At 48.5% G+C, this 26,133-nt stretch overlaps 2 protein-coding genes across 4 annotated transcripts; one reads left to right on the top strand and one right to left on the bottom strand.

The window, feature by feature from the left end:
- Positions 1 to 369: 369 nt before the first annotated feature.
- On the bottom strand, positions 370 to 11,725 carry LOC122376357 (TNF receptor-associated factor 6-like). Its single transcript, XM_043356180.1, has 11 exons — positions 11,656 to 11,725; positions 10,591 to 10,698; positions 10,164 to 10,300; positions 7,174 to 7,357; positions 6,689 to 6,823; positions 5,749 to 5,955; positions 5,207 to 5,397; positions 4,485 to 4,623; positions 4,015 to 4,233; positions 3,380 to 3,553; positions 370 to 2,263 (listed from the first exon to the last, which is right to left on the bottom strand). The coding sequence occupies exons 2-11, from the start codon at positions 10,669 to 10,671 to the stop codon at positions 2,024 to 2,026; spliced, it is 1,707 nt and encodes a 568-aa protein (XP_043212115.1). The 5' UTR covers positions 10,672 to 10,698; positions 11,656 to 11,725; the 3' UTR covers positions 370 to 2,023.
- Positions 11,726 to 12,709: 984 nt separating this feature from the next.
- On the top strand, positions 12,710 to 20,429 carry LOC122376356 (phosphatidate cytidylyltransferase, mitochondrial-like). Of its 3 annotated transcripts, none has more exons than XM_043356179.1 (8): positions 12,710 to 12,775; positions 14,125 to 14,276; positions 15,614 to 15,795; positions 16,048 to 16,165; positions 16,623 to 16,748; positions 18,985 to 19,187; positions 19,475 to 19,580; positions 19,916 to 20,429. In XM_043356179.1, the coding sequence occupies exons 3-8, from the start codon at positions 15,619 to 15,621 to the stop codon at positions 20,044 to 20,046; spliced, it is 861 nt and encodes a 286-aa protein (XP_043212114.1). In that variant the 5' UTR covers positions 12,710 to 12,775; positions 14,125 to 14,276; positions 15,614 to 15,618; the 3' UTR covers positions 20,047 to 20,429. The 3 variants fall into 3 exon arrangements, with proteins under 3 accessions (XP_043212114.1, XP_043212112.1, XP_043212113.1); XM_043356177.1 differs by having other exon boundaries at positions 15,610 to 15,795; XM_043356178.1 differs by lacking the exon at positions 12,710 to 12,775 and adding an exon at positions 13,787 to 13,809 and having other exon boundaries at positions 14,121 to 14,276; positions 15,610 to 15,795.
- The last annotated feature ends 5,704 nt before the right edge of the window (positions 20,430 to 26,133 follow it).

Here is a 26,133-nt window from a genome sequence, read left to right as displayed (position 1 = left end):
CACGCAAAAAACGCACGAAGAAAACGCATAGTGTAGCCAGGCCTTTAGAGTCACGCAGAAATGCGCTGCTCCCGTGAGCCCGGCGGATGCTGCCGACAAAACACGCCTGTTGTGTGTTTGTGTTTATTTGTGGGACACTGGACACACGCCTGACGCGAATGGAGATTCCCATGCCCCGCTGAGGCATAGCCCGCCAGTTCCACTGAGAGCGCCGCGCCCGGCCCGGTCTCAGCCGCCAGCACTGAGGCTATGTACAAAAAATACACACCGCAATGACGGATTCGCCGCGACGGCCTCGGTATTACAAATGCGGAATGCTTATTGGTTAGGTACATAATCAGCGACAAAAAAAAAAAAATACACGGACCATAAAACTATCAAAACACAGACAACAGTACGTAGGCAAAAGGCTTCCGATACATTTCGGAACATCCAATAAAACACAAGAGCGCTCAACAGAACAGTCCACAACCATACTTGTATGGAATCACAACGCAGGTAAAGCAGTGACAATTATGCCGGGTTCGCGGGCCGATGGGACTCGAGTTCGGACGGTTCTGCTGGAATGTAGGAGTCTCAAAGTCGTATGTCCACCCACGTTATCTCGGAGAGTTCCACAGCTCACCGCCTGTTGTCCACTGACAGTGCAGGGCTACCGCGCAGTCCTAGACCATCTCTGGCGGAGCTGGTCGGCCCTGGCCCTCCCTCCCTCTCCCATCAGGCAGGTGCGGGCACACGAGCACTCAGTGAGCGACCAAAGTACGGACGACAGTCGCCGCGGCCGCCGACACGACGTACCGGTGAGCACACAACAACAATCCATTAAAATAGATTCCATCAAACGTGCAACATGCGCCGGAGATGCGTTGACACGCGCTAGGCGCTGAGTCCGGCGGACCGCTCTAAACATGTTTGCCACGGTGGGCGCCGCCAAGGCCTCGTGCGGGGCGCCCACGGGACCGGACAGTCAGGGACACCGTCGTTCGAGCCACACAGGCTTTAGAGGACAGGAACCACTGTGGGCTGGCTTCATACTGTGTGCCAGTGACCCGCTGAGAAGCACGAATCACACCGCGCTGGGGTAACGCGCTTGTTCAGGCTGCTGAACAACGGCAAAGTTGGTCGAAAAAATGGTCACCACCAGGCACCAGCGGTCTACAGCGATTAAAGGCGACATCCTACACACACCAGACTGGACTAGACGGACGGACACGCGGACAGACAACAATCACAGCGCCGGCCCGGAGCGGCGGGCGGCCAACCCCGGGCAGCAGCGGCAAAAGGCACCGTCGGACGGCACATGATCCAAGACAGCGGCAACAGCGGGCGGCTCCGGCCACCGGCCCCAAGACAAGCACAACACGTCGCCACCAGACGGCAGAAAATTGATCAAATATAGACGCATTCATATCGTCCGGCAAGAAACCTTCAAAGACATCCAGAAAATACAAGTCACTCTCGGTTCCAATTCGTTCGAGCGCATGGAACATTCTTTGATCGGCAATCTTCGATCATTTGATCAGAATCACAAACCGCGCGCAATATACTCTAGCATCTTCTCAACAGCAGTAGCAGTCTCTGTTTCAGGAAAGCAGCACAACTCTGACGGTTTCAACAACTTGCAGTCAGCTGGGAGTACTAGCCAGTCAACTGGCTCCATGTCTCGAGCACTCTCACCTCGCGCGAGCTCTCACGCTTGAGCGGCACGTGTCGCGCCCATCACAGTCTCTAGTTACCTCTCACTAATCTAACCGGGTGCTGTATAGCACCGCCAACGGCCAGCAAATCGTCCTAACCCAACACTACACTTCTGTATCACTCACAACAATCAGTCACACGGACGGAACACATAAGCCACTGGAATGTTCGGTTACCTTCAATCACATCGGGACCACCATTATCGCATCGTACCCGCTTGCTGCATCAGCCTCACGCCTCTCAGCCATCGCCGAGAGTTGTCACTCTGGGCACTTCCAATCGGCCCACTGTCGATGTCAGCCTTCCTCCCCGCCGCTGGCGCCGCCTAGCGGCCGGCGGGAATGGCCTCCTCGCGGTAGCCGTTTCCCACCTGCACCACGCATTTGATGATGACCGTGTCTCGACGCAGGTAGTGGCTGCGCACGCGACTCAGCTGCATGAACTGCTGAAATCCCCAGCCCTTGATGTTGCGGTCGTCGCGGGGTCGCTCGAACGCCTCCAGGCCGGGTTTGGTGAGCATCACCTCGGTGAAGTTGTGCCGCAGAGAGTTGTCTGACTGGTCAATCTGGAGGATGGAGGGGACACGGGGTGTTAGCGGTCACCCCGTCACAGAGGCGTCACATTATGGGAGAGACATGGGGAAAAGACATGACAACATGCCATAGACACTATGTAAATGTACACATCGCACATACTCGCGTCACGTTAAGCATGACCTCAAAAATAGCACGCAACGGTCACGTAACACAAACTCACGGAACACCTGCCATACTTGATCGTTTAGTGACCATATATCCATCAGGAAATGGTAAGTCAAAGGGAGAGGGACACATGAAAACATCCGACATTATAATTTTGCCGACGCGGAAGCAATCCACCGATAGGGTCTGAGTGTACTGTGAGTAAGAGTCAGTCCCAGGCACTGGTACGGAGACCGCCAGTGATTCACTCCACGACAGCTGTGCGGCTACTGCAGCCCCGCCCACTGAGAGGGGTCGCCGGCAGATCGGCAGCGCCAGTGTCGCCGTCAGTGTTCCGCGGGATACGCGTGTTATCACACCAAACTGAGCCGCGGTGCCGAGACCGTACAGCGGACAGCGGGTTAATGGGCTTAAAACGGTGCTAATGTGGCTGACAAGGTCGGAACGTGGTTAGGCAGACACTTGCAAAACTTGTTGCTAGGGAATGTAAAGTAGGTAAGCCAACACTGCATGCTTCTCATCATTAAGAACAAGCACTATAAAATAAGGTGTGATCACAGCCGTTGAAACATACGCCCTCATAGTTTCAGGTAAACAGAGAAACGGACAGTGTGGTTCCCAACACTCAACAGGACTGGCTAATTGACAATCCCGTTCTGACTAGTGATTTTACGTGAGAAGTGCATAGGCTCTCACCAGCAAAACAGATGAAAGAAACCAAAGAACAGCAGCTCTGACCATGGATGAAATAATACTATTATCTCTATTATCTATTATGTCATCCATGGCTCTGACCTTGCCCTGAAATATGTCCCCGTTCCGGCCATTGAGACTCAGTTTCAACCCTTACCACTCACCAGTAAGACGATGAGTCCCACTTCCTCACCACTCACCAGTGAGACAGCCAGTCCCCACTGGGACAAAATGAATCCCAGCTCTCACAATTGAAACAAGTTCTAACCCCCCCCCCCCGCACTCACCAGTGAAACGATGAACCGTCCTGAGAAGGGCCACTCGAGGATATCGTCGTTCTCGCCGCGCCGCATGTGTATGAAGAGCGCCAAGTAGCACTCGCCGTCCCGCACGTACAGGTTGGCCCGCAGACACAGCTTGTAGCCGAACGGGGACGTGTAGAAACTGGGCGAATGGACCACCTGAGGGGGAGGGGAGAGGGTAGTTAGCGGGCTGGTAGGGACACAGAGTAACACGTAGCAGCGAAACGGCAATGCTGCTGGTGATTGAACCATAGGCAGCGCTATGTAAGAGGCCTTACTGAGGGGGTAAGGACTGGGCGAATAATTATAGGCTATAGATCTGCAGGTGAGAGACAAGAAAGAAGCACAAACGGGAGCGACAGGCGAATAACTACCATCGTTACCATCAAAATAAGCCTCATCAACGATCTCCATCCCACCATAGCCATGTCACTATCTACCTTCCTTTCTGTTTTTCCAATCTTGCCTTATCAAAATCACGTCCCATCTAGCATCCCATCATACCCAAGTCCATGACTCTCGTCCCCTCACAAACTCATGCCACAAGTTCCATGCCACAAAAGCCACATCCCACCTAACTCCCACTGGTCGCGCATTTCCCGTCTGCTCCCTCCACGCACCTTGGCGTTGTTGTCGGTCATCTCGCGGATCTCGGCGGCGAAGTTGTGGAAGCGCCAGACGAACGTGCCGTTGCAGTACCTGCCGAGCATCTCGTGCGGCGCCTGCGTGGCGCGGCGCAGTGCCTCCTTCAGCTCTTTGATCTGGGTGCGCTGGTTCTGGATCTGAATGGCGTGCTCGCGGGACCGCTGCTCCAGGCGGACGTGCTTCTCGCAGATGTCCTGGGAAGGGGGAAGAGCGGCGGCAGTTAGAGCGAGCTGCTCGGTAGGGGCCAGTTAAAGCGGGTTGACATGTTACATGAACGACTGGTATGTATGTGTAGAAAAGCTATTGCACCAGACAAGGCCATACCACTGTTTAGTTCCACTCAGAAAAAGTGGGCCAAATCTCCTGGCGGTGAAGCGCAATATCGACGACACAAATCCTCGCTCCATTACGTTCCCCACTACGGGGCGCGATCGTTGAAGCTCACCTTGATAACTTTCTCTGGTGAGGCGGACTTTTTGCCGAGGTCCCACTTGCTGAAGTCCATCTGCAGCCGCTGCTCGAGCTCACTGGTGCCGCGTGCTCCCTCCACCGGTACCGAGGGCACGGAGACGGACCGGTGGTGACTGGGGGACAGGTCAGAGGTCAGAGGAGGTCAGTCAGTGTCAGTGCCGCGCGCTCCCTCCACCGGTACCGAGGGCACGGAGACTGAACGGTGGTGGCTGAGGGGCAGGTCAGGTCAGGGGTCAGGGTCACATGGGTTAGGGTCACATGGGTTAGGGTCACATGGCGCAGAGGCAAGGGTCGGTTAGTGCCCCCTCAATCGGCACAAAGGGTACGGAAACCGACTGGTGGTGGCTAGGGAGAGGTCACGGATCGGGGTCAGACGGGGTCAAAGGGACGGTTAGGATCATAGGTAAGGTGATAAAACAAAGATAGCTCACTAGCGACTCTTCATGGTAACGCCATGCCACCAGAACAGTCACGCCCAACATCTACCACCGACCATTCATGGAACCGCCATATATAAATATAACTATTTCGTGGAAAGAGTAAACAAAAGCTTTGATTTAACAAATAGCAATATCACACCGAAACATTCACTCCCGTATTGCTTGACAGCAGTTGTAAAAAAAAACTCCATCGGCAATCGCTACCAGTCAGCCTGACCGCCCCTCCCCACTGTAGACCACCCATCGGCGCACTCACGGCGCCGCGGTGGCGCAGGCGCCGTCCTGCATGGAGCTGCAGCTCCACTGGCGCTGCATCTCGCTGGCACAGCTGGTCGAGCTGCCCTGCCGGTTCAGACTCGGAGACGCCAGCGGGGAGGTGAGGGCGCCCACCGCTCGGCCCAGGTCCGACATGAAGCCGGACACGTTCTTGTAGGAGGCCACCAGCAGCTGAGAGGCGGGGATAGGGGTAGGGGCGTCAGAGCGGGGTGGGGTGCGGGGTTGAAGAACAGGGGGCGCAGTTCGAGCTTGTTCCTACTGCGTGCGCAGATACGGCATTGTGAGAATCGTCCCAGTCTTATTGTCCATCTTTCCCTCGTTGCTACCGCAGGCGCATTCTCACCATTCCTGACTTACTGTTTGGGTTTGAAGGTGCCGCAACTACAAAGTAACGCGACGCCCATCCCTAACGCTCTTTGTCGTTATCTCACCACTCCTTATCCACCAGCTATCGCTCATTCTCCGATCCCTTACGCACACCCTCCTACCCTTCCCCATCCCTCTCCCCTCTCCACCCCTCACCTTCATGTGGTTCTGGGTGTTCTCCTGCAGGTGGATGGGCAGATCGGCGCGCACCATACGCTCCTTACAGCCCACCTCGTGGAAGGTGCACGGCACCACCGTCCGAGGGCACTCCTCGGCCAGGTGGTGCTGCATCTCCTGGCGCGGGGTAACGGTCTGACACGACTCGCATGTCAGCGCCACCAGAGGGCACGTGGTCAGGTGCGACTGCCGGCGGACAATAGACAGCAGCGTCAGACAGGAGGCAGTGTCAGACAGGGGCAGGGGCAGGGACAGGGGACAGGGGCGGGGGCAGGGAAAGGGGCGGGGGCGGGGGCGGGGGCGGGGGCGGGGGCAGGACAGGGGCGGGGGCAGGGGCAGGCCGGACAGGGACAGGGACAGGGACAGGGACAGGGACAGGGGCAGGGGCAGGGGCAGGGGCGGGGGCAGGGACAGGGGCGGGGGCAGGCAGGAATACATCGCCATCTCAACCAGCTTCGTTCCCAAAATAGGCGCATTTCTCTAGTGTGTCCACTGTCTCTAGTAGGCGGGGCTGAAAATTATCGGCTACAACTATCACCTATATTATTTGGCTCGCCAGAGGTTAGGCTACTAATGCTGCCGATTGGCTGTGCTTAGGGTGTTGACAACAGCCTCAGTCACTTGCTCGAAAGTGTAGTGGTCGGGTTTATAACACTGACCTTTTGCTGGTTGAGTTGGAACTGTTCGTTGCACAGTGAGCAGTGGTCGGTTTTATAACACTGACCTTTTGCTGGTTCAGTTGGAACTGTTCGTTGCACAGTGTGCAGTGTTCGGGTTTATAACACTGACCTTTTGCTGGTTCAGCTGGAACTGTTCGTTGCACAGTGAGCAGTGGTCGGGTTTATAACACTCACCTTTTGCTGGTTGAGTTGGAACTGTTCGTTGCACAGTGAGCAGTGGTCGGGTTTATAACACTGACCTTTTGCTGGTTCAGCTGGAACTGTTCGTTGCACAGTGAGCAGTTGACCAGCCGTCGCAGGCAGCTGCTCTGGCAGTGGTCGGCAATCTCCCTCTTCATGGTGCGCATCGAGCAGCGGTTCGGGCAGGGCACGATCTGGGGACAGACAGGGGGCAGGCAGGTTACAGCTATCCGTGTCAACTGGTCAGAGGCGCAACACAGAGTGATTACGGCGAAATAACGACACAAAGCGGAGTTATCGAGATACGAAGATAAATATCCCAATGACACTGATACAGCCGGGAGCAATGAAGAAAGCTTAAAAGCTACGCATGACTTAAAATGTTGCGTTGACGATAACATAGCAAGCAACCCTTTTGTCATTACGTCCACCTTCAAGCCGACGATTTATCAGAACGTTATTTCCACAAAACTGGCCGTGGGCAAACCACGTTCTTTTGTGCTCATATTTCATCTTACTCATTTCTTTTTTTTTTCTCGCTCACCTGATACTCGCACTCAGTCAGGTGTCTGTCGACGTTGGCCAGCTCCACCAGAGTCGGACAGCCGCTCTTGCTGTTGGGACAGTGGACGCGCAGCTGGAGGATCTCGCGGCGCGTGTAGTTGTCCGGGTAGATGTCGTTCTCGGTGAGTGGTTGGTTGTCCTGAGGGCACTGCTCGCGCTCCCGTCTGTCGGAACAGGGGAGACATGGGACGGGTCAGGGTAGGGTTGACGGGACGGCGGGTAATGTGAAATGGTCGGTAGAGAGGCGAAGGGTTTCGTCTGCAGAGTCTCATAGTTTCAATTCATAGTTTCATCTGTGGTGAACGTTCAGCTATTGTTCAAAATAGTCTCGTCGGCGGCTAAAGCATCTCAGTTATCGTATACATATTTACCTCAACGTGGAACGGTAAATGTGCTTCGCTGCCCCGCTCAGCCCGTCGCAGTGCCAACTAAAACGCAAGACACAACACTATGCTCCACATACATTACGCTGATTTTCTAAAGTGTGACCAAGTGTCTCCCGTGTGAAAAATGACTCCCTACGGAGCCGGCCGGGCGGTAGCCACAGCCGGGGTCCAGTTCCCAGCCGTCCGCCCGTCAGCCATCACCAGGCCGATTAGTGAAGGTCGCGGCAGTTACACAGTCACGGATATTACACCTGACGCCAAGGCCAGGCAGCGGCGGCGGCGGCGGCCGTAAAATAAATGCAGACCGTGCCGAGGCAACACGCTTCGATGTCGTGATGGTCGGCGGATCACAGCACGAGACACACTGATAAAAACAGAGTGGTCTCTGGCGTAACAGGTAAATAAGAGAGTCCTGTGAACGGTGCATTTGTGATGAAAACGTAACTGTCCATGTGTGTGGTCATTTCACTCATTTACGGCAAGTTTCCACATCCTTTTACATGTCCGCATGGGGGCAGAGCTAGCACGGCGCTAGAGTAGGCACAGATTCACGAAGAGATGACGGGCAAATGGCGTTAAAACCAGTTGCACGAGCGTGCACTTGTACCGCATAGCTCGCGAAGTTCCATACCGGTTCAGGAGCTTCAAAATGGTACTCTCTATGAGTTCAAAAATGGTATTGTCAGTTTTATGAAAAAGTAGGCCTGTTGAACGAGTTACTACGTGCCATGGCAACAATAAAGCAAAAACCATGATTGAAAAGGAAAATACCGCAGAAACGCTACAACCAACCAGCAATAGCCAGTATGTGTGCACTGGTCATCCTCCAGTCTCCTTCGTGTATTTCATTGATTCTATCCATGACCTATATTCTGCCATGACCGGCCGCCCAGCCACAAAGCCTCTCGTTTTCAGGTATTCTGAGCAGCCAGTCCTCGTAACCCCGAAATCCATCCACTTTCCCGTGCTCACATATGTAGTCCGCACAGCCAGAACAGCTCTCGTGCTCACGTATTTCGCCGTGAGGCCTCCCACCGCCACTCCACGCGGTCGTCCTAATCTGATAACGGCTCAGCGAGCGCGGCATACCAGAAAGAGGAGGCAGCTCACCTGGGAGGTTATATGCATCAACGGTGCCGAGTAAATTCACCGAAACTCGGCACATAGCGGGCTGGGTGACGGCAATACCAGAAATGCCGTTGTCATGTGGACATGTGTTATCGGATAAAAATAGACCTTGAATAAGTGCGCAGTCTTCAAGGTCACGTGAAATAGTAACGCAATAATAGGCACTCGTATGCAGTCTACGTTCATATTAACGATATTCACCGATAGTGTGACCAGTCTGATCTTAAAACAAGTGTTGCGTAACACCATACCCCTATGATGCCACTTACGGGACCCCGGCAGTAACACTGGACGGGTTTCCCGCAGTATTCGACCAACACACAGTGTGGCGTGCCGAGAACACGCGGAGCGACACTGAAAGATTCACCGGGTAGGACCACACAGGTGGCATGGCCAACTTCATGGCGTGGTGGCGAGGCGGATTTGTGCGATAAAGTACAGGTGGGGCTGCAGCCGGTTCCTAAATGAGCCCGCTGCTGCCTGTCACCAACAGCAATAATAACTGTCATAGTCGGCGTGAGCCGTGAGGTTGCAAGGCTCCGTTAGGTCCTAACTCAGAATGACATAAATGGCCATCGGTTAATGATACCACACTATAGCACGACTAATCAGAAAGGGAAGGCCTATTCGGTACCTACACAATAATTCAGCATTCAACAGTTCCATTCTTAGCGTTGCGAATAAATTATGTACCTAGCTTCACGCGAACGTGCCACAGTAGCAAACAATTCTCCTGTTGGTCCTAGATGATATTGAGATTAATCGAGAAAGCAAAAGGCAAAATAAAGACACGCTAGCGAGTTGGGCTCAATTCATATCATGTCAGTTTGACATGAGCATGCTGTTGCATGTTATCCAGCTGCATGATAATCCGGCCTTTCCTTTCTATCAGCAGTTCCATCTCGGCATCCTGCTGGCCTCTATTCAATTGGCACGAACGCCATCCGCCCGGTGCCTCCTCATTCCCGGTATTCGGGATTAGCATACCGGCAGCGGTGTCTAGCGGTCCGCCCCACCGCCCAGCTGGATCTAGTGAACCGTTTTTGGAGCTCCTGCCATAAGACCACCGCTGGCACGCTCTATTTCCAGCCTCAGTACGAAGTGAATGTCGGCCGTATCAACTCGGGCGGATAAACCATTGTACATAAGCGAAACTCAACCCCGGCGGCAGCCCACAACATCCGTTACCCACTCTGCAGCGAGACTGTCGCTCCTTCCAAGCGGGAAGTCCCCGTCTTATCAGCTCTGCGGTGGCGTAACTCTCAGCCGCCCCCGACCCGCCGCCGCCGCTACCAACCCTACCAGCCCCAGTCTCCCCCACAGCTGCCTGTATACCAATCGGGTCCGAACTCGGGCCTCTGGACCAGCGCTCGGGGACCAGCGGACTATCCCCGCGCGCCGCCCAGCGCCGCGAGACCAGCGGGCCAGCCCAGCACCGCCTGACCACCCTTCTCACCTGAGCCAGGCCAGGATGCAGGGCCCGCAGAACTTGTGGCCGCACGACGTCTGAACGCAGTCCCGCTGGCACATCAGACAGATGGGGCACTCGTACTTGGCCTCCAGCGGCGGGTCGAACTCGAAGTCGTACCCCGCCTGCGGCGTACGGTCGTCCGGGCGGGGTCAGGTTTCATGGTGGGGAACGGTGAGGGACGGACAGACAGTGCGCGATGGGACATACAGGGCTGAAGTTCAAGCATGAACAGATTTTCATGGAATATGACATCAAGTAAAAGAACAAGCCAAGCTAATAAACATACATGAATCAGGTAGCCTATTTTATTCTGATATTCTAAAGCAACTTAACAGCTTTAACACAGAACCAACACATCTAGGCTCATTCCCAATGCTGTGATAATGAGATAGCATCATTGTGTGAAACTCACAATATTTGTGGAGGACATCCAGCTGGTGTCATCTGGATCACTGTGGCTGAGCTGAAGAACAGGCTCCTCTAGGGACCCCATGACTGTAGAGTGTAGATGGTGGAACCACTGCAAGGTAAGGTACAGCATAAAACATTGTGCTGCCCCTTTCCCATATTATATACAGCGTGTAGAGACAAGACTACCATTCATAGGACTAGTGGCCTTCTCAATTATTGCAGATATCATTTGCAGATAAGTGAGCAAGACAGATCTCTCCTTTCCTTGGTTTTTGATCTTCAGAACAAAGTATTATACACTGATCTAATGTGTACAGCTCACTACCCAGCTATCCAACCAGGCTAAGGCTTGGTAAAACCATGAACTAGGAAGCATCAAGCTGTAAAGAAGATTTGAAATTTGGAAGTCCATATTGTCCTTCACTCATCCATCCATACTCCACTGTGGAGTCATATGGACTATGGAGTCTCCAAGTCCATATGAAATGAAAAATGCATTAAGTTGAAAAACAAATAATACATGTGCATGGACTACCCACTGTCAATATAATATAAAGTAACTTGAAGTGAGTTAAGCTTCTTGCATAGCAAAAAGGTAGTTGGATCTTTGACTAAGGCTTCTGTCACTCTGTGCCCCAAATAAGACAGCACTCGCAGTGAAACCCAGCACAAGAGCTTAAACTTTTACTTATACTTTATCTTTTACTAGGACGATTTACTAGTCAAAACGTAGGCACCTTATCTCGCCTTGCCAAAAACCAACCCAAAGCGTAACATTTAAACTCTGATTGTGATGCAAAACAAAGGTAACTCAACTGAAGGATGCACAATAAGCAGCAAACAATTGATTTCAGGCTTTTATATATTTCATGAGACTCAGATGACATTCCAAAATCCAAAAATATAGTTGAATTTCCTATCATAGTCCCAGCATTAAACACTGACCGCTAGAACAGAAAAAGGGAAAACAATGGTTCACCTAATTCATTTCTTACTTATGGTTTTCAAAGTATCAAATACAATAAGCGAAATATTTTTCAAAATAATAAAATGAGCAATTACCTACCAATAACCCCCTGCCCTCCACTCCAAAGTCCAAGATGGTTGATGTGCGTCACCGACTTGCCTTTTGCCTGCCTTTTGCCCTTCGAAGATTTCCCACGGAGTATGTGCCAAGGATAGCTTAAAATGAAAAACTAAAATACAGCTATAAAATAATAATAAAAATGACATCATTCACCATGATGTCTGGCACCAACAACTTTTGTTGCGCAATTTAAAGAATTTTTTGCACCAAAAAATAAAAAATAAGGGTGTTTAACTGATTATTAAGGTGAAAAATGCTCTTTTATTGCATAAGCTGCAGAAAACTTGTAGCACCGAAAAACTCATTGTTGCTGTTCTTTTGAGCGTTGTTTATTTTGACCATTTTGACGCAATTCTGACGTACAAAATTAATTTTGATGAATGACTGCATGTGGTCAGTGCTGCCAGATTTGGAGGATTTCCGCAAATCTGGAGGATTTTGAACTCTATTTGCGGACAAATTTAGCTTTTGGAGGATTTTTTATTCTGGAGGAAAATCTGGAGGATTTGTCGCCCGATTATTATATTCAATTTCATGGAAAAATATAACACATTCAAGACTAAAAAGGCATTTTCCTGCTCAGCGTCACCCTACCCGTTAGGATATATCACGTCCTTTATCACTGTGAAACTGCAGAATGTCTCAGTCTATAGCTATATCTACGAGGGTACCAAACTACTGGCGGATCTAAGGGGAACATTTAAGGCAAATGCCCCCGGCCCCCCTGCAGCGCCCGAAGTCGACGAAAATTTTCGTTTTTTTTTAGGTTAAAACGAAAACTTAACAACTTTTAAGACAAAAGTATCTTTTAAACTGCACAGCAGTGCGAAAGGATTCGAAATGCGACGAGTTTTTAAAATTTGGGGAAACTTTTTTGGGGGTATAGCCCCCCGCAGCGTCCAAGACCGCCTTTCTATATCTACCAATAGGATTTGGAGGAATCTGGAGGATTTTTGTAACTGATCTGGAGGATTACAGCCTTCCCCATCTGGCAGCACTGCATGTGGTTGTTTTTATTTTTCTTTGGGTTTTGTGTCATAGAGGTCTGCGCGCCCTAACTCTTCAACAACAACGTGTCATAGAGGCCTGCTGGTTGCGGGTATGTCGTTTTCTATTTTTCTCGTGCCTAATACATCAATTTATATGGCTGTGGGTCACATAGAAATCGTTCAACCTCAATCTATTGCATTGTGTTTTTGGATAGTATTATATTATACCTAAATATACCTAATGGTAATGAAATTGATCATTGACATTAACATGGCACAAATGTATTTTTTAGCAATAAAAAGACCAAAATACAGTGACATTTTCACATCATCTCTATGACCATGTGTAGTAACCTTGCCCATTGGATCCAGATGAGATTACGAGCTGATACCAAGCTCCCAACTATCTGTAGGCAGCCATACATGGACATGCCGTGGGCTTACATCCAGAATATCGACCACATCTGCTACCAGTTCTTACTAAGATCAGCTGTACGCTGATGACCTCAAGTTTGGGAGCTCTAACATCTCAGATAATCAAGAATGTCAAGCATTGCTTTAGCAGCACCACTCTCTGCAATGCTAACCAAAATGGAGAGAATGACCACTTGCTGAGTGCATACAGAAGGCGATCATATGCTCATGGAAACTGGGCTACAGTGTACTCAGTATGTCGTATGGTCTGTGTGGTGTCCCAGCCAGCCAAATTGGTCTGGGCTGTGTCTGGTTTTACTCTGGCTAGCTCTGGTAATTACACCGGCCGAAGTACGGCCAATGTCTGGAGCTTAACTGGAGCCAACACACAATCCTGGAGCTCGCCCGGCGGGCCCGCACATTATTCGTGCCGTACCTCAACTGTGCTTCAGCCACAGTAAGCCAGAGAAGCTACGAGGCAGCCGGACCTGGCCGTAGCACGCTGTGGCAGAGAGCCGGTCTTGAGCAGGACTCGGTCGTCTGAAACCATACCTACCAACTCCGGAGCACTACGGCAAAGACTGGCCAACGGGAATTGGAATAGACCCATATCAAACCAAACCCCTGTTTCGAAGGCGTTCCGTTTACACCGGCCCAACTCTGTCTAAGTCTGAGTTTGTCTGAGTTGCCGGGGCAAAATGCCGGACTTGAGTCAAACCAAATTGCTGTCTGGGGTATGGTCCCATACAGTATACAATTACAAAGCTCTCGATAGGTATACCCTGTCATCCCTGATGCAAAACGTCGTTCGGATTGAGTAAAGCACATCGGTACATCGGCAAGAACAGTCTCCCACTAGAAACCTTCGGGGCTTCAGTGCCAGGGGGACGTCAGCTCACTCCCGAAGTGCTCGTGCAGACCATACGTTTAGGGTTGTTAAGAACAGTTTTTTCAATGACTTGGACACTCCTATCAGTGTCAAAAAGCTATACTGAAAACTAAATAGATCCCAGCGAACTTCTAACATGACACCTTTTTGTTTCAGGATTTGCCATTCAATGCATTATGTCTATTATAAGAAACACGAAGATTATTAATCATGACTTCTTGCAGCATTGTTTGACATTGTTCCCTGGATCAATGTCTCTTGCATTCGCCTATGGATCAGGCGTCTTCTCACAGAAAAATAACGCCAAGGTAATGTTTATTTAGGTTATTATATCTGGATGATTTTTAGTTTATTCAGGATTATTATATGAAACGACACTCTCTTGGTGGTCTGAGGCTTGTTTCTGTCTCTTAACCCTGTTCCAGTGAATCTTTTTTTTTACATTTGATTGATCTGAAATGCGATTCACAGGCTCAGTTGGAATTTCTTGCCACATTTAACCCTCGCCGGACCTATTGGGTTCTACATACGCGCCGGCCGAGGGGGGTACGACCCCCTCGCCGCTTCGCCCGGCCTGGTGCAGCTAGCGCGTCGTGGAAAAAAACGAGCGTGTGCGCCGTTACGAGACGCAGAGATTGCTACCCGATTTTAAGGCCCTAGGTCAACCGGTGACCTCTGAGGTCAGGTCAAGTACCCTAAGGTACGGTTCCGTTTTTGGTGAATAACTTCGCAAAAAACGGCCGCAGAGCCGCGATTTTGGCAGCATTGTGTTCGTTTCGCTTAGGCGCGTGGAATGATATACTTTTTGTTTGGGTGAGGTCAACTTGGGTGTTGACCTAGGGTCACGGTCAGCTCAGCGCCCTCAGGTCACGAAATTGGTCGAATGAGGTCATGTCGCATAGCATTCGATTCGGCAGGTCTTCCCGAGTCCATTGGTGGCTTTCCCGACTCGCTGGCTCAATTTGATCGGGAGTTATTGACGAAAATCTAATATGACCCTAATGACGTCAGAAATGACGTCATACAAGGTCAACATTGCAAAAGTGTCGCATCGAACCTTGCAAGGAATTAATAAAATCACGCCGTGTCCTTGGGATAGTTGGAGGTCGTTCCCGGCGCCAGACTAGCAGTTTTCATTTTCCCCATTGACTTATAGGTAATGGTGAGGTCACGTAAGTGACCTGACCTCATATGACCTTTAGGAAAAATACGAGATATACAAGGTGTGAGGCTCCTGATGGAAACTAGGTCCTGCAAGTTTCATTTCCCTGTTAAAGCTCCTCTGGCAGTGAGGGTCTTGCGAAGTTGCGACATCTGAAGACCGTGCAGAGGTTCACTTATGACGTCATAGGTCAGTGACCTGACCTCACCCGAAAATGCGGTTGGTGTTAAAAGATCCGGCTTGAATCAAAGGTCAGGTATGCCAAGTTTCAGCTCTCTATCGCCGGCGTGTTCGGAGCTACCGCGAAAAAAAAAAAACTATGGGGGGAGATGGCACCCGCCCTCCTCCTCGGCCGGCGAGGGTTAAAATGCTTTGAATGGTTAGCTCAGTTGCGTTCTGTGAAGGTCGTTTTCACATGCTTCGCATGTTTGGGATATTTGGTATATTTTCGATTAGTACGTATGCTTCCTCTGCTTCAGTCAGGCCAGATGGTGGACTTTGTATTCGCCGTGGACGACCCACAAGGCTGGCATGAGGCCAACATTGCCAAGAACCCGCGCCACTACTCGTTCCTGAAGTACCTGGGCAGCGGCACCGTCTCCTCCTGGCAGAAAGACTACGGCGCCAAAGTGTACTTCAACACCCTGGTGCCAGTCGAGAATGGGGTAAAGCTCTGGTAATTCATTCTATTCATTCAATGGTGATCAACGTTGTGTGTTGTGTGGTGTTTGATAGTTTGATTTTAACGTAACTACGAATGTGAGCAAGCAGCAATAACAGTTTTGCAACTCGGAAGCTGTCCGTTGCTCCATTTTGAGTGTTACTGTTCTTGGGTACAATTGTAAGCGAGGCCAAGACTTCCACACAGCGGCCTCCGAGTCTAACCAGTCTCTTCCTCTGCCTGTGCCGCGTTTCAGACCATCAAGTACGGCGTGATCTCGACAGCGGCTCTGCTGTCGGACCTGCTCGACTGGGACACACTGTACGTGGCCGGGCGACTGCACAAGCCGTGCCGCATCCTCCGGCCGGCCGCCTGTGAGTCCCGGGGTGTTGGACTACTACTGTGGTGACGTTAGTGCTGTTCAACCTTTTTCATCTAATGGTGGTGATGGCAATGAATCGCGGCTTTCTTTACGTGACCAGCCTTATTCAAGCATGTAGTTTTCGTGTGGTTTGTTCGTGTGTTTTTGTGTGGTTTGGTGTGGTTTTCGTGTAGTTTGTAGTTTTCGTGTGGTAGTGTGTCTGGTACCGTTCTGATCAGCTAGGGCGGTTAGTAAAACGCTTGGTGAACTGATAATAGTCGTCAGTGCGCTTTTGGTTCGATAATCATGCAAAGACCCCGTCCTTTTACACTTTTTATATAGTTCCAAATTGCATTGGTTTAATCCATCTCATAGCGTTCAAAACTACATTCCACCTGGCGAGCGGCTTCCATTCCACCCGTCTCTGCGACACACCTTCCCACCTCACCACCTGCCTCCGTCTCCCGCAGCCGACGACCTGTCTACGGCGTTACGGCTGAACCTGCAGTCGGCTCTACACACGGCGCTGCTGCTGCTGCCCAGCCACTTCAGCGAGCGGGAGCTCTACACCAAGATCGCCTCACTCTCCTACATAGGTGGGTAACCGAGTCTACAACAAGATCACCGCGCTCTCCTACATAGGTGGGTAACCGAGTCTACACCAAGATCACCGCGCTCTCCTACATAGGTAAACGAGCTGCGTAAACGGATCATTGCGCTCTCCTACATTGGCTACATTGGTAACCGAGCGAATCGTACATTATTATATCCTTGGAATGCCTACATACAAATAGATGTTACACTAATTGCTACCTTCTTTTTGCAAGGTTGACGCAAACGCTGGTGGTTGGTCAAAATGCAAATGGTCACTTCGAGAAGCTTTGAATATAGATTTCATTATGTCTAGAGATAATTATGTTCTGTCACCGTTAGGTACGGTGTGTATTTCTAGTCCGGGTGACAACACACGATTCAATAGGATGATAATGGGGCATTCCACGTCAAATCAAACACCGAAATCCGTCATCCCCTTCGATTTTTCTGAAAATTTGTAGGCAGACTGGGCATGGTTCAAAACTGAGTTACGTGTAATATTTTCGAAATTTGATAACGTATCGCCGAGATATAGGTCATCGAATATAGCCAAAAATGCCACACATCATTTTTTTAAATGCTTATAACTCTGGTTCCTTTTCTGGTATCAAAATGATATTAACAGGGTCTTGTAGGCAATTGATAAGGCTTTGATTTTTAATTATAAAATTAAATTGAAGTGACCTTGAAATGCATTTGACCTTGAATTAAAACAGAAAAATTTAAATAGCAAAAAACACGCCACCTTCGATTTGAGTAATTTTTACATATTATGTCCGTCACAATGTTCCTAACCATCTGTGAAGAAATTGGAGTGGGCCATTCATAACTTTCGCGGCAAACGCCGTTTTCATGCATCAACATCACGCAACCGCGCGTGACCTTGAAAGACAGAGTCAAGACACGCTTGCTTGTGTACACTTTCTGAAATGAATGATTGCTGATTAGTGATATCCCAAACTCTGCGAGAATGGAAATGCATAGTCATCGTAGTCAAGCATTCACGTTCCACTGTAAAAGTGTCTCAGGCAAACGGTATTTTGCGGTGAATTTTGAGCCGTGTGGAAATGCATCATGAAATAAATTCAACGAAAACATTATCACGCAACGATATCTTCACGTCTTTTGATCTTCACTATACGAAAGAACATACATTTTTGAGTATGTATGTGGAATTTCTAGTTAATCCGATAATAAATATGGCAGTTAGAGTCCTGCTAAGAGTAACATGTCGCCGGCTGAGGCGGGATCGGCCGACGCGGGAAACGCAGCAGTCACAATTTTGTGTTTACACGTTCATATTTCAATTGTTTACCAACCTATTTTCAGAATTCTTTCACCATAAGATTGCCTGTACATTTCTTAGTCTTCTCACAAAATTTGACGCGAATCGAACGTAATCAGCGGTAAGGAGCGCGATGTAAAGACGGAACCGTTCCGTTCCGTCCCGGCACAGTCTACAATTCAGGCGGCGCGTAGCGGTCGGCGCCGGCTGCCGAGTCGCCGCGTCGCCGCGGCGACAGGATGTTCACTTTACACCGCTATTACTAGAACAGTTGTGAACCGATTTTCTTATTGCTTGCACGTTGAGATGTGCAATTCAATTCTGGACAGGTAGCCATGAGTAATTTCGCATCAATATTATGAGATATTGGCGAAAAACAGGAGGGGTGGGGCGAAATTCACTCTTCCCCCTCCACTGCGCGTGCTAACATACGTTTGCATATGTGCCATTTTCTTCAAAACTTATGAATGGCCCACTCTAATTTTTTCACAGGTTGTTAAGAATATGGTAGGCAATAAAATACATGAAAATGAGCCAAATCGAAGGTGGCGTGTTTTTTGCTATTTCAATTTTTGTGCTTAAGAACAGAGTTAAGTAAATTTCAAGGTCATATATTTAAGTCGATGCAATTCTAAACAAATGCTTAAGAAATTACCTAAACAGTAAGGTTTATTTCATTCAAATCAAACAAGTACAACCAAAGTTATGGTCGTTCAAAAATATAAAGATGCAACATTTTGTAAAAATTTGATGCCCTATATTTAGAAGACCTGTGGTCAGAATGTGCAAAAAAACATCAATGTAATGTCCGGGGCGACACAGGAACTCGCTCACAAATTTATAATGAAATCGCTGATGGTAAGGTGCAAAACAGCCGATTTTTGTTCGATTTGACGTGGAATGCCCCAATGATACTATTCTTTTTACACATTTCTTTCTCCCGGCCGCTGCAGGCGACTTCCGAATGTGGGTGGGCGAGGACAAGAACAAGGTATCCAACATCGTGGACGGCCAGCTGCAGGAGTTTTCGGAGCTGTACGCGCCGGCGCGCGAGTCGCTCTCTGAGTTTATGGAGGTGACGAACGGCTCGGGACGGCAGGACGTGTCCCCAGCGGCGCGCTTCTACCACCTCTCGATGCTGCCGCGAGAACTGCAGGTGAGGGATACGTGGGGGAGGAGGGGCGCTGAAGGAGGTAAAATGGGGAGTGGTGGACGCGAAAGGACTCGTAGGTGCAATGATATGAGCTACGTTTGTGTTATGAAATCTACGACTTAAATATGTTGCGAGACAGTGGAGATGTGGTCGGTCACGATCGCCAATTTCCGCTCTGAGATACGATTTTTTTCTTGATATAAGGATAAGAATTGTGGGCAGTAGTCATGTCGCCTAATGGCTGCCACCTCCCCTCACCCCCCCCCCCCCATTCACCTGCCGCCCAGCAGACATGTGTGACGCGCCGCTGGAACCGTGACGGCCGCCACCGGGACGTGGAGGACGTCCTTCGGGGAGCCGCCTGCGACATCTACTCCAACGGCGTCATCGTAGGAGGTGCGGGTCCGGTGGGCGCCGCTGACCGGGTGGAGTGGACAGGGGTAGGGCGTCGGGGTGTCCGCTGGCTGTTTATGTAGATGACGCGTGTCGTGGAGTCGACAGGAGCAAGGGCATTTGGTAACAGTGATTTGACCTGCTAATTTGACGAGCTTTCTCCAATACTGCAACCTCCTCCTATGAGAGTTCGATTTTCTATCACCTGTGTTACTTATGCTTATGCTCAATTAAGCATTTAGATTATGTTTGGGGTTTTACATTTTGTGGTCGATCTCAATGATCGCCTACACTTCCCATCTCCGCCCGAGGCATCACCCAATACGATCGTTTTTCAGGTCTGGGCGACATCACTCGCATGAGGAACATCTCTCAGAGCATCAAGGGGATCTTCACCGCCGGGCTGATCAAGTCGGTCCGCTACAGCGCCAGAAAACTGACCAAGATGTTCCGCAGCATGCGGCGGTGACGTCACTGGAGTTCGGCCGCAGTGGACCGTGACGTCACTGGTGGACCGGTGACGAACGCTAGTCACGCGTGATCAGTGTAGTCCGTGTATTGTGCAGCCTGTGCCGATGTACCCGGCGCTATTTTAGGCGCTTGGGTAAAGCCCGGTGCAGCTGCTGTTGTTGCTCAGGCACTTGGACGAGTGACATATTCATAGTGTGTTACGTGTTGGTATGATACCCGACAGGCGAATGAGATGCAGGACTTTTCTTTCGATGCGGGATGCCTCCATAATATTCCCGTTAGATGTAGAGTCTGACTCGGTCGGAAGCTACGAACTGTACTCGATCTTTGTGCCAATGGCGTCATTCGGCAGCCGGGGAGAGCATGACGTGCCCAATGATTTGAGTAGTGCAATATAGCTGTGCTCTACACGAGGACGGATTGGTCTCCGTTTTTTTTTCTTCTGTCATTTGTTATTATACCACGGCCCTGTTTCACCGGTGATAGCAGCAAGCTACTATCAAATTGCGCGAGCTGACGTAATGTGATGACGTCATACTGCTGACGTAAGGGGCAATTCTGGCGCACGATTGCCGCAATATTGTTTTACGTCATCAGCTAAATGTTCGAAGTTAATGTCAAAATTTTTCCTAAACCCAACTTCTTTTAAATACATCATATTGAAAAAATATATATAAAAAATATATATACTATCATGACTGCGTAAACTCTTACTTTTAGGCTCATACGTCACTTAATGCCGCCGCCAAGGTCGCGGCAATCGTGCGCCGGAACTACCCATTACGACAACAGTATGGCGTCACGACATGACGTCAGCTCGCGAAACGTGATATCAGGGCCCTGTTTCACCGGTGATAGCAGCACGCCACTATCAAATTGCGCGAGCTGACGTAATGTGATGACGTCATACTGCTGACGTAAGGGGCAATTCTGGCGCACGATTGCCGCAATATTGTTTTACGTCATCAGCTAAATGTTCGAAGTTAATGTCCAAATTTTTCCTAAACCCAACTTCTTTTAAATACATCATATTGGAAAAATATATATCAAAAATATATATACTATCATGACTGCGTTAACTCTTACTTTTAGGCTAATACGTCACTTAATGCCGCCACCAAGGTCGCGGCAATCGTGCGCCGTAACTACCCATTACGTCAACAGTATGGCGTCACGACATGACGTCAGCTCGCGAAAAGTGATAGCAGCTTGCTGCTATCACCGGTGAAACAGGGCCCAGCTTGCTGCTATCACCGGTGAAACAGGGCCCACATGTTACACAACGCGTGGACACGTGATCTGTATTACTTAATACTTATTTTGTTGGTTTGCAACTTCGAAATCTATGGCCTAACGATTGAAATTCGATTGTAACCCAGCCAGCATTTTGATGTAGATTTGTTTGAGGTTACTTTTACCTAAAGTTCCTTTTTTTTGTCACTTGATAGCCATCATGAATTTCTGACTGATATCAATTTGACAGACGTGGTATCAACATAAATGACCTTGAGACCTATTCGGCCTTTCTGCGCCAAATAGACTTTCGACGGTGTGTGGCGCTGGAATACAGCATATTTACGTCTGGACAACGAGTTGCGTTGGAGAGGCCGGAAATAGTGGCGATTTCAGGACCGCAAGATTGGACCGTCATTGGGATGATTCTGTTTCTGATTCTGATTCTGATTCTGTTTCGTGCACTGTTTTCGGCCGGAATTTAATAGTTACTACAAAATATTTTGTAATTACGTTTCCACCAAGAATGAATGCCACCAGGGCTAAGTTTTAACTACTTTTGCATTTTGTCCAGAAGCATATAGTGCTGTTATATTGCAGTTTTAGCGCGTTTGTTACAAAATATGAAGCGAATAAGCGTCAGTGTAATTCATCAGTGCCAGAAGTTACTTGAGGGAAGCTATGCTAATTGCTCATAGGGCCTTGTAATTGCTCTTTCCATCCACTAGAAGGTATTAAATATTTTGCTTTGTGTATTCCAAAAGGAGAGGGAACTACTCGTATTTTATTTGTGCCTTCAGGCTTCATGTCAGAATTGAAGGTGGATCATTAAATTTTCAAGGCAGTTTACAAACAAGCATTTGGTCTATCTCGTATATAAGCAGTAGCTAAGAAGAAAAGTTGATCAATCCTGAAGGTCAGTCATCGAGTACCTCAACTTGGCAGCAAGATCTTCAAGGACGGAGGATATATTGTATACCTGTCCTGTAAATCAAAGCATTTTTGTGCCTGCAAAGGCTTAAGTTCTTTGTGGTGTGTTCAGAGTGGTGAGGCTATATGGCCATTTTTGTTGTATGTTTATTATGTGGAGATTGAATATAACTGTGACCCTGTACTTGTTTGTATACTTACTATGGTCAAACAGGGAACAGCACATTCACATAACATACTCACCTAGCACCTAACTCTTAGCTGTACCCTGCAAGTGCAGGCAGCAGGATCTGTACTTGTTCATGGCTCGAGCATTAGCAAAGCACTAAAGTAGCTTAGTAATCATTTCCCACATTTTCTAAGCATCTAACATGACATAAAGCAGTGCAGAGCAGCTTCAGAGAAGAAACACTCTAAATGCACAGACTCACACCAGCCACCCAATGAGCCAGTTCCTCAGTTGACTGTTTCCCTGGATGCAGCTTGGCAAGGTGAGCTAACTATTGGCAAGTAGCAGGTTAGCAGGTAAGATTGAGTTAGGGTGAGTACCTACCTATAACTGGGTGCTACTGCTATGCAGGTCTTGGGTAGGCTGCAAATATGTGTGATGATTGAGGTTAGGTCAGCTGTCAAGTTATTCAGGTATGCTCATTGCTCAGGTCACATTTTTATGGACACTTGGCAAATTAAAAAACTAGCATAACCTAATCTAAGCTAACCCGACTAAACCTACACAACTGCTGACTATAGGAACTAAGCACCTACCTACTTGTGCCTACATCTCATAACATGTCAAAGTAGAGTTCCTTGGTGGAAGATTATCCTCAGTACTTTTTATCCCAGCCTTGTGAAGAAAACTAATACTTCTAAGCTCTGAGTCACTGCTGGCCATCCACAGGAAGAAACGCTGAGACTGAGAGCTTTGCCATTGTATATTGGACCAACAATCACTATCACGAATTACTATGAACACATTATATGATCACATTGTTGCATGGATTGTCACATTGACAATTTTATAACAATCCTTTTTTCAAGAAATACAGTAATGATTAACATCAAAATCAACATAAAGTGGATTTAGTGATCCAAGCTTTCTCCTCCAGTAGCAATGGAATGATCGCATGTTTCATTTGCCAGACACTGAGTACCTGATGCTGGTGATGCACATTACAATCTGCATAGCATCTAAGCATAGTAAAGCTGCCAAAGTCCATTCATTCTAGATTTTTAACTTGATAGTTAGCACTAATTTATCTTGCTGTTGCAAGTTGTCATTCAATATCCATACCAATACATCAATATGTGCTCATCAGTCAACATTTTCTGGCATGATCCTGCTCAGTGCGCTCTTCAGTATTGCTCAAAGATCTGCAATAGTATAGCTTGTTTTCAGGCCAATAAGCTCTTTTAATTTTACTTTTTCTTGCTGATATATGAGCCCGATCAACTTGCGGTTATCAACCAAAATTTCATAACTTCAAGTTCAACTTGATATTGATATTGCTCAGGAGTCAGGACCTCTCACTCTGTCAGCCTCCTGGATACTTCGGATTGTTTTCAGTCACATGCTTCTTAAATATGATATAAGTCAATCTTAAGGGATTCAAAACATCCAACAAAACGACGTACAAGAGTACGGAAACCACCAGATAAACTTAAAAAGCGCCTTGGAACAGAGCCAAGTGGTGTGCTCCCATGCTCCATTTGTTTGTTTACAATGACTGTAGTGCTGATGTATTTTTAAGACTCTGAAGGTCGGCTTATAAAAAAATGAAACGTTTTTACAAAAGTTGTAAGGCAAGTAATATTTATCTGAAAGAACTAAAATATTCAAAAGCCAAACACTATGAAATACATGAATCGGAACGAAAAAGTAACCCAAAAATCCTGCCTAATCACCGGCTCCTAAAACTGCAACAAACTCAGAACTTTTCCCCGCAACTCGTTGTCCAGACGTAAATATGCTGGAATACATAGGAAGAATTATTTTTAATTTATGATTGATTAAAAATTGTTGTTTGTGGAAGGAAGGTAATGTTTTTTTTTTGTTCTGTCAGAGTAGTGGGAGTAATACATCCCGTGCTTCATTGCTTCATAAGGTAGCATGCCAATGCTTATTGGTGACTGCCGAGTGCTGAGTGAAAAAAATTGATATGCATTGGGCTGGAAATTGGAATGGAGAAAACAAAATTTGCATTTCGTTGTCAGATGTGTGAATGGTGATTAGGGGTACCCATTTTTCCCGATTTTGGAAATTTCAGGGTGGGGGTGGTTTTCCCAGTAAATGTCAAGTTTAAGTCCTAAGAAGATTTCATTGATAAATTTTTCATATTTTTACATTATTTGACATCCTGAATCCAAAAATGATACTCATATGTCTCGCAAATAAAAGAAAACAACATAATCAAACCTGACCTAACCTAACCTTACCTACTTACCTATAACCTACCAACCTAAAACCTACAAACCTACCCTAACCTAACCTAACCTACAAACCTACCTACCTACAACCTAAAACCTACAAACCTACAACCTAACCATGTAACGGAAGTTAGCAGGGATTCAGCAGGGGTTCAGCAGGGATTCAGCAGGGATCGACGGCCCCTACGATTTCGCTGAATTTTGGTGGAGAGGTGCAGAATGGTGTCCTCTATCGAAAATCCTAGTGCCAAAATGCGGGGAATCCATCAGGGGGGCCACAAATCCCAAAAAACAGTATGCCCTCAGGGCACAATCGACGAACTTTGAAAACCATACTTCTAGCCGTCAAAACAGCTAAAAATGCACGTCATTCGAAAGAGGACAAAATTTTACGTGCAACGGTACCAAATTTAGGGGGCTAGCGCCCCCCTGAACCGAACAAAACAGCTTCAAATATATGGGCCCGGGAGTATGCCCTCGGGGCATAAATAAACGTTTTCAACAATTTCAGGCCTATAACATCGACAAAATCCAGCAATATGCACATCATTGGAAAGAGCGTTATTTCCCAAACAAAAAACCCAAGTAACATTTTTCGATGGGGCCCACCTGGGGCCCACGGGACCCAATTGAAATTTGGGGCCCAATGGGGCGGCCCCTACGATTTTCTTCAAAATTTGCACAGACACTCTCCTGGGCCCCCTCTTCAATCTGGCTGAAGAAACCTACCGGGGAATCCAAAGGAAGGGGCCCAAAGAGGGCCCCAAAGAGGCCCTTTCTAAGTATTGCCCCTAATTTCGCGATCAACCCCGGCAATATGCACATCATTGGAAAGAGCGTAATTTCCCAAACAAAAAACCCAAGTAAGATTTTTCGATGGGAACCACCTGGGGCCCACGGGACCCAATTGAAATTTGGGGCCCAATGGGGCGGCCCCTACGATTTTCTTCAAAATTTGCACAGACACTCTCCTGGGCCCCCTCTTCAATCTGGCTGAAGAAACCTACCGGGGAATCCAAAGGAAGGGGCCTAAAGAGGGCCCCAAAGAGGCCCTTTCTAAGTATTGCCCCTAATTTCGCGACCAACCCCGGCAATATGCACATCATTGGAAAGAGCGTAATTTCCCAAACAAAAAACCCAAGTAACATTTTTCGATGGGGCCCACCTGGGGCCCACGGGACCCAATTGAAATTTGGGGCCCAATGGGGCGGCCCCTACGATTTTCTTCAAAATTTGCACAGACACTCTCCTGGGCCCCCTCTTCAATCTGGCTGAAGAAACCTACCGGGGAATCCAAAGGAAGGGGCCCAAAGGGCCCCAAAGAGGCCCTTTCTAAGTATTGCCCCTAATTTCGCGACCAACCCCGGCAATATGCACATCATTGGAAAGAGCGTAATTCACCAAACAAAAAACCCAAGTAACATTTTTCGATGGGGCCCACCTGGGGCCCACGGGACCCAATTGAAATTTGGGGCCCAATGGGGCGGCCCCTACGATT

The sequence above is a fragment of the Amphibalanus amphitrite genome, unplaced genomic scaffold (genome assembly GCF_019059575.1).
Source record: "Amphibalanus amphitrite isolate SeventyFive unplaced genomic scaffold, NRLGWU_Aamphi_draft 002111F_arrow, whole genome shotgun sequence".
NCBI lineage: Eukaryota > Metazoa > Arthropoda > Thecostraca > Balanomorpha > Balanidae > Amphibalanus > Amphibalanus amphitrite.
Note: the sequence above shows the minus strand (reverse complement) of the source record. Positions and strands in the feature narration are given on the sequence as shown.

Excerpts from the sequence above, each read along its gene's own strand:
- LOC122376356 (XM_043356177.1), top strand. The coding sequence starts at position 14,145 with ATGTCTATTATAAGAAACACGAAGATTATTAATCATGACTTCTTGCAG. Across the intron at positions 14,277-15,609 it reads CACAGAAAAATAACGCCAAG|TCAGGCCAGATGGTGGACTT; the intron begins GTAATGTTTATT and ends CCTCTGCTTCAG. Across the intron at positions 16,166-16,622 it reads CATCCTCCGGCCGGCCGCCT|CCGACGACCTGTCTACGGCG; the intron begins GTGAGTCCCGGG and ends CGTCTCCCGCAG.
- LOC122376357 (XM_043356180.1), bottom strand. The coding sequence starts at position 10,671 with ATGGGGTCCCTAGAGGAGCCTGTTCTTCAGCTCAGCCACAGTGATCCA. Across the intron at positions 5,956-6,688 it reads TCCAGCTGAACCAGCAAAAG|TCGCACCTGACCACGTGCCC; the intron begins GTCAGTGTTATA and ends GTCCGCCGGCAG. Across the intron at positions 5,398-5,748 it reads ACACCCAGAACCACATGAAG|CTGCTGGTGGCCTCCTACAA; the intron begins GTGAGGGGTGGA and ends CCCGCCTCTCAG.